The 13,407-nt window shown below is 36.1% G+C and overlaps 1 protein-coding gene and 1 long non-coding RNA gene across 4 annotated transcripts in view; one reads left to right on the forward strand and one right to left on the reverse strand.

The window, feature by feature from the left end:
- Positions 1–6,991: 6,991 nt before the first annotated feature.
- Positions 6,992–13,407, reverse strand: part of HOOK1 (hook microtubule tethering protein 1) — a 57,281-nt gene continuing 50,865 nt past the window's right edge. For all 3 annotated transcript variants that reach the window (XM_074376383.1, XM_010949903.3, XM_074376384.1), the window contains 2 exons: positions 12,202–12,270; positions 6,992–10,485 (listed from right to left, as the gene is read on the reverse strand). In XM_074376383.1, the coding sequence (XP_074232484.1) occupies positions 10,315–10,485; positions 12,202–12,270 (240 nt within the window). In that variant the 3' untranslated portion in view covers positions 6,992–10,314. The remainder of the gene's footprint in view (positions 10,486–12,201; positions 12,271–13,407) is intronic.
- Positions 10,785–13,380, forward strand: LOC123615276 (uncharacterized). Its single transcript, XR_012511234.1, has 3 exons — positions 10,785–10,929; positions 11,674–11,770; positions 12,990–13,380. It is a non-coding gene; the product is annotated as an uncharacterized LOC123615276 (long non-coding RNA).

Below are 13,407 nucleotides of genomic sequence, written 5' to 3' on the forward strand. Positions count from 1 at the left end.
ATAACCATAGTTTGTTTTCTGTGTCTGGGAGTCTTATTTCCAGTTTGTCAGTAAGTTCATTTGCATCGTTTTTTTTTTTAAGATTCCACATGTAAGTGATATAAGATATTCGTCTTTCTCTGATTGACTTACTTTACTTAATATGATAATCTCTAGGTCCATAATTGTTGCTGCAAATGGCATTATTTCATTCTTTTTACTGGCTGAGTAATATTCATATATATATAGGAATATTTGCATATGGATATATAATGAAATATTTGGAATATATATATGGAATATAAATATGTATGATCCACATCCTGTTTATTCATCTGTTGATGGACATTAATGTTGCTTCCATTTCTTGACTATTGTAAACAGTGCTACCATGAACATTGGGTGCATGTATCTTTTCAGATAAAAGTTTTCTTCTTTTCTGGATATATGTCCAGGAGTGGGATTTCTAGATCATATGGTAACTCTATTTTTAGTTTTTTAAGGAACCTCCATATTGTCCTCCATAGTGGCTGCACGAATTTACATTCTCAGAAACAGTGCAAGAGGGTGTCCTTTTCTCTACACCCTCTCCAGCATTGATTATTTGTAGACTTTTTCATAATGGCCATTATGACTGGTGTGACATGATTGTCACATTCATTGTAGTTTTGATTTGCATTTCTCTAATAATTAACAATGTTGAGCATTTTTTCATGTGCCGATGGCCACCAGTATGTCTTATTTGCAGAAATGTCTATTTAGGTCTTCTGTCCATTTTTTGATTGGGTTGTTTGATTTTTTTGATATGAAGCTGTATGAGCTGTTTGTATATTTTGGAAGTTAATCCCTTGTTGATCTCATTGTTTGAAAATATTTTCTCCCATTCCATAGTCTCTTTTCATTTTATTTATAATTTTCTTTGCTGTACAAAAGCTTTTAAGTTTAATTAGGTCCTATTTTCTTATTTTTGCTTTTATTTCCATTACCCCATGAGACAGATCCAAAAAAATATTGCTGCAATTTATGCCAAACAGTTTTCTGCTTATATTTTCCTTTAGGAGTGTTAGAATATCTGCTTTTACATTTAGGTTTTTAACACATTTTTTTTTTTTTTTTGTATTTGGTGTAAGAGAATGTTCTAATTTCAATCTTTTCCATGTAGCGCCCCAGTTTTCCCAGTGCCACTTACTGAAGAGATTATCTTTTCTCCATTGTATATTCTAAACTCCTGTGTCACAGATCGATTGACCATAAGTGTGTGGGTTTATTTCTGGTCTTCCTATCCTGCTCCATTGATCAATTTGTCTATTTTTGTGCCAGTGTCATACTATCTTGATGACTGTACTTTGTAGTATAGTCTGAAGCCCAGGACTGGGATTTCTCCATCTCCACTCTTCTTAAAGTTGTTTTGTCTTCAGGGTCTTATGTTTTGCCATATAAGTTTTAAAATGTTTCATTCTAGTTCTGTGAAAAATGCCATTGGTATTTTGATAGAGATTACATTGAATCTGTAGATTGCCTTTGGTAGTACGGTTGTTTTAACAATATTGATTCTTCCAACTGAAGAATATGGTATATATTTTCATCTGTTTGTGTTGTTTCAATTTTTCTTTAGCATTTTATAATTTTGGAGTACAGCTATTGCCTCCTACGTAGTGTTATTCCTGGGTATTTTATTCTTTTCTGATGTGATAGTAAATGGGATTTTTTCCCCTTCATTCCTTTTTTGATATTTTGTTGTTAGTATATAGGAATGCAACAGATTTTGATATATTAATTTTTGTATCCTACAACTTTACCAAATTCATTGATGAGCTCTAATAGGTTTCTGGTGGCCTCTATTAGGATTTTCTATATGTGGTATCATGTCATCTCCAAACAGTGATGGTTTTATTTCTTTTCCAATTTGGATTCCTTTTTTCTTTGATTGCTGTGGCTAAGACTTTCAAAACTATGTTGAATAAAAGTGGGTTGAGTGGGTATTCTTGTCTTGTTTCTCATCTTAGGGGGAATGCTTTCAGGTTTTCACCACTGAGTATGATGTAAGCTGTGGGATTATCATATATGGCGTTTATTATGTTGAGGTATGTTCCCTCTATGCCCACTTTCTGGAGAGTTTTTAATCATAAATGGATTTTGAACTTTATCAAAAGCTTTTTTCTGCCTCTATTGAGATGATCTTACAGCTTTTACCATTAAATTTGTTAATGTGGTGTACTACATTGACTGACTTGCAGATATTGAAACATCCTTGCACCTCTGGGATAAATCTCACTTGATCATGGTGTATGATCCTTGTAATGCATTGCTGGGGTTGATTTGTTGAGGATTTTTGCATCTGTGTTTGTCAGTGATATTGGCCAGTGATCTTTTTTTGTGATACCTTTCTCTGGTTTTGGTATCAAGGTAATGGTGGCCTTATAGAATGAGTTTGGAAGTGTTCCTTCCTCTTCAATATTTTGGACAGTTTCAGAAGGATAGATGTTAACTCTTTTCTAAGTGTTTGATAGAATTTACCTTTGAAGCCATCTGGTCCTGGAATTTTGTTGGGAATTTTTAAATTACTGACTTAATTTCAGTACTGACAATTGGTCTGTTCATATTTTCTGTTTCTTCCTGGTTCAGTCTTGGGAGATTGTGCCTTTCTAACAACTTGTCCATTTCTTCCGGGTTGTCCATTTTATTGGCTTATAGTTGCTTATAAGTAGCCTCTTATGATCTTTTGTATTTCTGGTGTCAGTTGTAAGTTCCTCTTTCATTTCTGATTTTATTGACTTGGGCCCTCTCCCTTTCTTTCTTGATCAGTCTGATTGTAGGTTTATCAATTTTATTCAAAGAACCAGCTTTCATTTTTATTGATCTTTTGTATTGGTTTTTCAGTCTCTATTTCATTTATTTCTGCTCTGCTCTTTGTGATTTCTTTCCTTCTCCTAAATTTGGGTTTTGTTTTTCCTTCTTTCTGTAGTTACTTTAGGTTTTAATTTTCCTTAAATTTACTGAGGTTTGTTTTGTGGCCCAGCATCTAATTTATCCTGGAGAATGTTACATATGCACTTGAAGAATGTGTATTCTGCTGCTTTGGGATGGGATGCTCTCTATGTATTAAGTACATGTAATCCAATGTATCATTTTAGATCAGTGTTTCCTTACTGATTTTGTGTCTGGATGATCTTCCCATTGATATAAGTGGGCTTTAAAGTCCCCTACTGTTATTGTGTTACTGTCAATTTCTCCCTTTATGTCTGTTAATATTTGCACATATGTGTTTACAATTGTTGTATCTTCTTGGGTTGATCCCTTGTTCATTATGTAGAGTCTTTTTCCCTTATAAAGTCTTTTTAAAAAATCCATGTCTGATATAAGTATTGCTATTCAGGCTTAGTTTTGATTTCCATTTGTATGGAATACTATTTCCTATCCCCTCACTATCAGTCAGTATGTGTCTCTGGATCTGAAGTGAGTCTTTTGTAGGCTGCATATATATGGGCCTTATTATTGTATTGATTCAGCCAGAATATATCTTTTGGTTGGAGAATTTATTCCATTTACATTTAAAGTGATTATCAATATGTATATTCTTATTGCCATTTTGTTAACTGTTTTGAATTTGTTTTTATAGATCTTTTCTCTCCTTTTCCTCTTTTATTCACTTAGCTTACAAGTTGGTAACTATCTTTAGTGTTTTGTTTGGATTCCCTTTTTATTTTTGTGTGTATATCTATTATAGATTTTTGGTTTTTGGTTACCATGAGGTTTTGGTATAGCAGTCTATCTTTGTGATTGCTTTAAGTTGCTGATCTCAACTTCTAATGCATTTTTATATACTCTGCATTTTGTACTCTCCTCCCCTCACGATTACTGTTTCTGATACATTTTACGTTTGTTTTGTATGTCCCTTAACTGCTTATTGTGGATACAGATGATTTGACTACTTTTGTCTTTTAGCCTTCCTTCTGGTTTGTATGTATATGATTTCCTACTTTTATTGTGTTTGCTTTTACCAGTGAGCTTTTATGTTTTGTAGTTTTCTTGTTTCTAGTTGTGGCCTTTTCTTTTTCAGAGAAGTTGCTTTAGCATATTGTAAAGCAGGGCTTTTGCTTGTCTCTAAAGCTTTTGATTTCTCCATCAAATTTGACAGCCTTGCTGGATATTCTTGGTTGTAGATTTTCACCTTTCATCACTTTAAATATATCATACCACTTCCTTCTGGCCTGCTGAGTTTCTCTGGAAAAATCAGCTGATAGCCTCATGTGAGATTCCTTGTAATTTTGTTGTTACTGTTGCTTTTCCCCTGTTGCTTTCCATATTCTCTTTAATTTTTGTCATTTTGATTACAATATGTCTAGGTGTTTCCCTCTTAGGGCTAATCCTGTATGAGACTCTGTGCTTCCTAGACTTGGGTGACTGTTTCCCAAGTTAGGGAAGTTTTCAGTTATCTCTTCAAATATTTTTCTCAGATCCTTTCTCTATTCTCTTTCTGGGACCACTATAATGTGAATATTTGTGCACTTGATGTTGTCCCAGAGCTCTCTTAAACTGTCCTCATTTCTTTTCATTTTTTTTTCTGTTCTGCAGTAGTGATTTCCAGTATCATCTTCTAGCTCACTGATCCATTCTTCTGTATCATTTAGTCTACTATTGGTTCCTTCTAGAGTATTTTTCATTTCAGTCATTGTATTCTTGTTTGGTTGTTTATATTTTCTAACTCTTTATTAAAAACTTTTAACTCCTTGCTCTGTGCGTCAGTTCTCCTCCTGAGTTCTCTGATCATCTTTACAATCATTGCTCTGAACTCTTTCTCAGATAGATTGCTTATCTTCATTTAGTTTTTCATCTGGGATTTTATCTTCTTTGGAAAATACTTCTCTGCCACTTCATTTTGTCTAAATTTCTATTTGTATTTTTATGTATATGGTAGGTTAGTCATGTTTTTCACCCTTGGAGAAGTGGCCCTCTGTAGACATCCTATGTGCCCCAGTAGTGTACTCCAGAGTAGAGTCTGGCCTGCTTTTTAAAACTTTTTTTTTATTGAGTTATAGTCAGTTTACAATGTTGTGTCAATTTCTGGTGTACAGCACAATTTTTCAGTCATACATGAATATGTATTTGTTTTCATACTTTTTCACTGTGAGCTACTACAAGATTTTGAATATATTTCCCTGTGCTATACAGTATAAACTTGTTTATCTATTCTATACATACCTGTCAGTATCTATAAATCTTGAACTCCCAGTCTGTCCCCCCCCCCACAACCAGAAGTTTGTATTCTATGTGTGTGAGTCTGTTTCTGTTTTATATTTAAGTTCATTTGTCTTCTTTTTTTGATTCCACAAATGAGTAATATCGTATGGTATTTTTTTCTCTTTCTGGCTTATTTCACTTCGAATGACATTCTCCAGGGACATCCATGTTGCTGCAGATGACATCATGTTGTCATTTTTTATGGCTGAATAGTATTCCATTGTATAAATATACCACATCTTCTTTATCCAGTCATCTGTTGTTGGACATTTAGGCTGTTTCCATGTCTTGGCTATTGTAAATAGTGCTATGAACATTGGGGTGCAGGTGTCATTTTTAAGTAGGGTTCCAGGAGTGGAATTACTTGGTCATATGGTTAAGTCTATTCCTAGTCTTTTGAGGAATCTCCATACTGTTTTCCACAGTGTCTGCACCAAACTACATTCCCACCAGCAGTGTAGAAGAGTTCCCTTTTCTCCACAGCCCTTCCAGCATTTGTCATTTGTGGACTTCTGAATGATTGGCCTACTTTTGTGGACTCATTCAACAGGCCTTGGATCATAGTTTTCTTGCTCTGGTGTCTGCTCCCTGGTGGGTGAGGCTGTTCTAGAAGCTTGTGGAGGCTTCCATTCAGGAGGGGCCAGTGCCTGCCCACTGGTGGGTGGAGCTGTGTCTTGGCCCTCTGATGGTCAGGACCATTTCTAGAGGCAGATGTAGGCTCAGACATTCTTCCTGCAGCCTGTCTGCTACAGGCTGTTTGTTGGTTGGGGTCAGGTCTTGTTCTTAATGACCCAAGCAAGATGTCTGCCTCCAGGAAGGAGAGTTCATGCAGATGAGTACTACCCTGCATGTCTGCTACTGTCCATGTCCCCAGGGTGAGCCACAGCCAGCCCCTGCCTCCCCCAAGACACCCTTCAAGATCAGCAGGGAGGTCTGGCCCAGGCTCCTATAAATTTACTGCATTTTCTCTTGGTCCTGGTGAGTGTGAGATTTTGTGTGCATCCTTTAAGAGTGAAATCTCTATTTTCTTAGTCCCATGGAGCTCCTGCAATTAAGCCTCAATGGCATTCAAAGCCAAATACTCTGGGGATTCCTCTTGCCCGGTCTGGACCCCTGGGCTGGGGAGCCTGACATGGGCCTCAGAACTCATTGCTGTGGGAAAACTTCTGCAATGTAATTATTCTCCAGTTTGAGGGCACCCTCAACCCATGGGTAAGGGATTTGATTATATCACGAGTCTGCCACCTCCTACCTGTCTCATTGTGGTTTCTTAGTCTTTAGTTATGGAAGATCTTTTCTGGTACATTCCAGTTTTTATCAATGGCTGTTCTGTAGTTGTGATTTTGGTGTGTTCATGAGAGGAGGTGTACTCTGGCTCCTTCTATTCCTCCATCTTGGCTGCCTCCCAGCATACCCATTCTTTTAAGAGGCATACATCACTATTTTCACATTGCTTTGGCCAGAATTGAATTAAATGGTCCCACCTAGTTACAAGGGAATCTGGCATGTAGTTATCCCCCCTGCACGATAACTGTAACATGTTAAAATATGGGGTTCTGTTACCAAAGAAAGAAAACGAGAATGGATATTAAAGGATAAGTAGTAGTCTTTGCCGAAATACAAAAAAAAAACCCCAAATATTCTGGATTTCATATAATGCAAATTGGAGACATAAACAAGCACACCAAAAAAATCACTTTTACACAACATCTCATTACCAAAAAATTTAAATTAGAATTAAATCAATGCAATTATTTTTTCTTTACAAATCTAAGTATTTTAAGTCCTTTATTTAAAAGCAGCAAACAAACATGCACTTGTACCCACTAAAAATTCATCATATCAGACAAAGAATCAGAAGGTTTATTTACTTAAAACATTTGACAAGTATTGTACTATTCTTGGACAATCATTTATTTAAAATAATATTCTAAATACTTACAAAAATAAATCAAGTATTGCTTCTATTTTTCAAGTGTCAAAGTCTTTGCCATAGAAAATAGAAAGAACCTTTTATAAACTAAACATTACATTTAAGCTACATCAAGTTTAATAACTGCACACTATTTTCTTTGCAGTTGTGCTTTACAAATTTCCCAACAGCTTCTTCACAATAAGAATGTATGCATACAACCATATACACACATTTTTACATAGGAACGTTTCTCATTAAATATACATATAGTGGACCTAACACAGTACTATGGCCTAAAAGCCACCTACAGGGCCCATGTGTCACTATCCAGACAGGTGTGGATGCAGACGCATTATCTAACAAACATTCAAATTAGCACTCACGTTATCAAAGATGATGACATCTTAGTAAGGGATACTCAGTTTAATGTTTCTAGACAAGACATTAATTCTTAATCTATATTAAATAATTTGTTCAATAGCCTTATTCATTGAAAAATAGCATGAACTTCAAATATTTCTCAATACATTGAGTTACTCTGAGGATAAACATCATTGTCATATGTATACACACTTTCACTTTTTAAAAAGAGAATATTAATCTTAGAGCAAATGTACACAATTAAAGATCATTCCTAAATTGGTCCTAGGTTTTAATCACTGGCATATTCAATTACTTGTCAAATAGATTAAGTGCTGACTTTCTCTTCCCTGGTATATGCACTCAAGCCTCATAACAGACGTGTATAAATCATGGTTCAAGATGAATATTTATAATGCTTTACCACCCACAGGGTGTCAGTCTCACTACATTAACCAGATGTGGAAAAGAATCTCACTTCTGATCAGTTCCTGAATTTCCATATGATTAATCTCAGTAACATAGAACTTTAAATTACACTAGTAATTTATTAGTATAAATACGTATCAAGCATTTTAAATTCTATCAACTAGAAAAGTGACAAATCACAAAATTTCCTTTTTCTCTATGTAGGAAAAAGAATCTAGTCTTACTACTCAGAAACTGTATGAATTATTTAGAAATTCCAAATATAATAATTGAAAATTTATGAGCAATTGAACTGTGAAAATACTAATTTATTGAAATTGATGTTTTACAGTAAATGTCATTAAAAGGGAGCTTGAAGAGCTTGTGAAATCTCAATTATAAGCAAGTAGTACACATCAAAGCAGCAGATGTCTTAAATTGACCAAAATGTACCAAAATGCTATAATATTTTGAAAATTTTAATTAGCCTTTGAAAATATTTTAGCATGCTTTTCCACTTCACTAAAAGTCACAGGCAAGCAGAGACTACAATAATATATAAAAATGCAGCCCAACAATATAATTGCACCAGTAAAGGACACCAAAATCTAAGAGGTAGTCAAAAGAAGTAACCCTGATAAAACACAGTATCCTGACAGATGCTCCCTAATCTCAGAGACCCACATACAGTAGGAAATTCTTATATTTTCAGTGATTAGAAAACCTCACTGGTATAGAATCTAAAAACCAAGTATCTAAAAGAATAACACTGTAAATGGAACAATACTCATATTTGCAACTAAAAAAAACCCCAAAAAACAAAAACTAAGAATAAAATCATGATTAGAGGTCTGCAGCCTGCAGGCCAAATCTGGCCTACTGCCAGTTTTTGCATAAAGTTTTACTGAAATACAACCACGCTCATTTTACTTACATATTGGGTATGCCTGCTGCATTTACTGAGTCGAGTACTTGCAGTCGATCATATGGCTCACAGAACTTAAACAATTTACTATCTGTCTCTTTACAGAGTTTGCTGACCCTTGGACTAGACATGCTGATAGGTATACAGCTGTTGAACAGCCCTGGGAAGATTAACTATGAATGTCACACACATGGATTCAGTTATAAGGAAGGAAAGATGCTAGTTATATCACAATTCAATTCGCTTCACGTCTAACACTGTCCTAACATTTTCCTTCTTTTCATTTTTGTGATCTGACATCGATGAGCATTTGCAGCTTACTGTAAGAAGTTTAGTGCAGCGCTGTCCCATGGAAATTTCTGCAATAATGGAAGTACCTCTGCACTGTCCAGTACTGTAGGCACCAGCCATGTGTGGCTATCAAGCACTTGAAATGTGGCTAGTACAACCAAGGATCTGAATTCTTAATTTTATTAAATTACCACGTGTGGCTTTTGGCTACATTGGACAGCACAAATTTAACTCAACCAAAATACCAAAGTGTGACTTTCAATAGTGACCAAAAATAATTAACATCTCTGAAGAAACAGCTTTGGGCAGAAACGAATGAAATACGATAAACTCAGCCAAGACTAATTTCTTAATTAGTAAACAAAATCAAACCAACTCCAAACTGTTCCTCCACTGCACTCTTTTTCAAAGTGAGGAGGCAAAACTACTAACATATCTTTTTTTTTTTCAGCAGAAATCCTGATAATTTTATGCTTAAAAGCAAAGATAATTGTTATCTTCATTAATTACATTAAAAAGTATATAGGCATTTCAAAGTATTTTTTAGCTTACTTCCCGTAAGAAAGTCACCTCTTATCCACACCCTTAATGTTTCAACTGTGCTCTACAGAAGATTTTTCCCTAGTAGGTACATATGAGAACTATGACTTCTTCTACATGTGCAAAATTTCCAATTAAGAAGTCATTTCAATAGCCAAATCTTTCAAGTGTCGTTATCCTCCATTACATTATAAAACATACGTACCCATTCAATGACAGAATTAGAGGACAGACGTAAAACCTTAAAGACATCAAGTCAAAAAATCTAACTCCTGTATATTTCTCCATGTGCCTACCTACTTTTGTATGGTCCAAAACAATAAAATATAGATGTATTTTTAGATTCCATATTACTGATTATGTACTGAATATTAACCAAGTTACTGGTACAACTGAAAACGTTAAAATATACAAAGTCACTCTGAAAAGACAAATGTTTGTTTGAGATGTTTGCCTTATACATTCCAGTTATTCACATGTGCTCCCCCAGGTAGCTAATTCTATATTGTTTTCAAAGTCATCTGTCAAAATTAATTTTACGCATTTTGATTTTAAAATATCTGATATCCAGAATCACAGACTTCTTTCCAATCTGGTAGTTAGCTGAAAGATATAAAATATTTTAAGGGCACTTCTGTTCGTTTTCTTTTGCAGTTTAATCAGATGTTGTAGCAGGAATTTTAACAGAGAGATGTCTTCTGGTGTTGGTGATGTGTCGTTGCTGTGCTAGGAAAGACCGTGCAGGGGCACACGCGCCTGTGTCTTTGCAAGTTCCACTGCCGCTCACAAGCCTAGATTCCATCCCCAGTTTCTGGAATGCCAGACTCTGAACAAGAATAAGTAACATGACTATTTAGAGTTGACAAAGTGCTGTTCACATATATAAGGTTATTATTTAATCCTCTAATCAGTTTCTAAACCCTTATTTTTTTCTGTAAAAATGGGAAAAGCACCAGCTTGATAGGATTGTTTAATCTGCACATGGTAATGCTAGTAAGAAAGGAAAAAACATACATAAAACCCAGTTTCTCTATTTTAATCCATCACATTTGGAATTAAAAACTAGTTTAAATAATGTCTTGGAATTATAACAAAGTTCTAAGGTGAATTTTTGTTTTGGCACCATTATGAGTAGACACAGCACAAGAGAAAAGTTCAGCTCAGTGGTTCTCGAAATGCAGTCTCTGGATTAACATATGCCCAACTGGGAACTTAGAAGTGCAAAGTATACCTGTGGATTCGACTCTGACCTGAATAAGCAGCTCTGCAGGTAAGTCCAATCATTAGTGTAGTAACAAGTCGTCTGATGCAACCTGAAGCTTGAGAACCACAATAGTTCCAAACTACTAGGGCCCGTCTATATATCGACACATGACAAATGAGTCGTGGCTGTTGGGCTTCTTACTAAGAAAAGTCATTCCTCTCTCACGAGACCACATAACACAATCTGACTGAACTTATGTAGCATCACAAGTAGTTAGTACAATACACAGTATATAGTAAATGCTCAAAAAACAGAGGTTGAAAAATGATTAAATAATGCATTACTTTGGCTCTAATATCTTTAATGATTTATGTATCAAAAGGCCACAGAGAAACAACAAAAATAATACACAGTCCCTGATATTAACTAGGATGAGGGAAGGTTCTGGGAACACCTCACACAATTTCCTGCAGAGTCTTGATAAATTAAAACAGACTTTACCAGAGGGGAGGGAAAGAACACAGACAAAAAGTACGGTGGCATGAAAGAAAAAGGCATGTTTGAGGAAGGAGAGCCAGTTCTCCGTGGTGAGGCACAGGGCTCACACGGGGAGGGTCTACAAACTGACACTCTGTCATGATAAACAGCAGTGAAGGCAGACAGCGGCCGCACTGTGACCTAGGCTAGCTGATTAGAATACTCAGAAGAACCGTGTAATCAAGAAATGCTACTCTTAAACATCACACCAATACTATGCAAAACAAACTAAAATACATTTAAAGTTATTTTATACTATTTTCTCCTTTTTAGGACTGACAATCATTGAAGAGCAATCTCTGGATTTAAAAAAAAACAAACAAATACAGTAAAGGATATGCTGAGAGGCTTTAGGGATGTAAAATAAATGGTGAGTACCAGAAGTACTTAATTTTGCATGACACCGATATTCACATTTCTACAGAAACCCTTTATGAAGTACAAATGGGGTCTTTTAGCTCCAATAGGGCAATTGTAAAAATGTTTATGAACTGTGTATGCTTCATGTGCATTAACTTAAAGGTCGGTGAGTCATGAAATCTACATAGTGGCTTTGAAAAAGTCAAAATCAACTAAAAACATTAAGCTGAAATATAATTTGGATTTGACCAACATTTAAATTAAAAAAAAAAAAAAAAACCCAGAAGAGAACACAACAGAAAATGGCTGAGTGCAGCGCACACAGTCAGGGTAACATGTACTAATTTGTGGTATAAAGTATATTTCCTTCTGTGGTTCTTGGTCAAAATGTTTGATAAACACTGTTCTAAACATCCAGTCACCGGCTAAATTTCAACTCACCTTATTATACCAGGCAGAAACAATGAGTTTTTCTTCATAATCACGGAATTTTGCCACTTTACATTCACTCTGGAAAAAGATACGAGGACTATTAAAATCCCAGAAATAAACCCAAATTCCTAAAAATGGAATAATTTGTTCACCGTGCTCATGATCAGGAGAACGTGATAAATGCATTGTGAGGCACACAGAGTAGCTGGAAGGTGAAACTGAATCATGGAGAAATGTCTGCACTCACTTTAGGAACTTTACTGGGAGAACAGATATTAAATAGTAGCAAGCAGGGAACAATTGATTCTTACGCTCCTGTCCCCTGTATCTAGCGAAAAAGGTTAACAAGTGACTTAGGGGACAAGACCAGAGTTGCACCTAGGGAGGAGTCAAAACTAAGGAGAAAGAGGATGTAGTGAGAAACATCCCAGGAGACCCTTTAAGTCCCTGTAAAGATGAGCACACACTCTCTCTCAGTTCTTGGTGACTTGTGTACTAGGCTGGCTGCAAGCCGCCCTGCCCTGGAGACTGACATCCATCTCTCAATCACTCAGATACAATTAGTTCTGTAATTCTGCTGAGCGCCAGCTGTAAGTTGGCTCTTATAAAATGTTACCACCTGAAACACCTGAATGTTCCTACAGCAAGATGCCCGTGATATAAAAGCACACAGGAAACACGGAGGAAAAGAGCCTTTCTGCTGGCTCACGTCCGCTGCAGGCAGACTCCCCGAGGAGGACAACAGATAGGAAAATACCACTGTTATAAACGTTAGTTTTCTTTTTTACTTTTTGCAGTGTGTGTACAGATTAATATACATAAATTAAAGGCCCATATGCTGTGCCCTAACTGAAGATTTTCCTCAGAGCCCTACAGTCAGAGGCACCATCCTGTCACCAGACTCGTGGGGAGCTGCGTCAAGCATCAGCAATCAGTGGTGTGCTCTCACTGGCTTTCCCCGGGAAGCGAATAATCAGAGCAACTGAGATTTCAGAGATCATTCAGTTCCAGTCTCACTGTTTTACAGATGAGGAGACTGACAACCGGAGAGGAGCGAGCGATGACTTTACTCAAGCTGTAACCCTGGCCTCTGATCTGTGTGATACTTCATGTTGGGGGTACAGAGACATGAGGTACAGCTTCTGCACTCTGACACATGCCAGAAAGAAAAATGCTGCTATCGTGGGATGAATTCAAGTTCAAAGCACATGGAAT

Source organism: Camelus bactrianus, chromosome 13 (genome assembly GCF_048773025.1).
Source record: "Camelus bactrianus isolate YW-2024 breed Bactrian camel chromosome 13, ASM4877302v1, whole genome shotgun sequence".
In the NCBI taxonomy this organism is placed as follows: Eukaryota; Metazoa; Chordata; class Mammalia; order Artiodactyla; family Camelidae; genus Camelus; species Camelus bactrianus.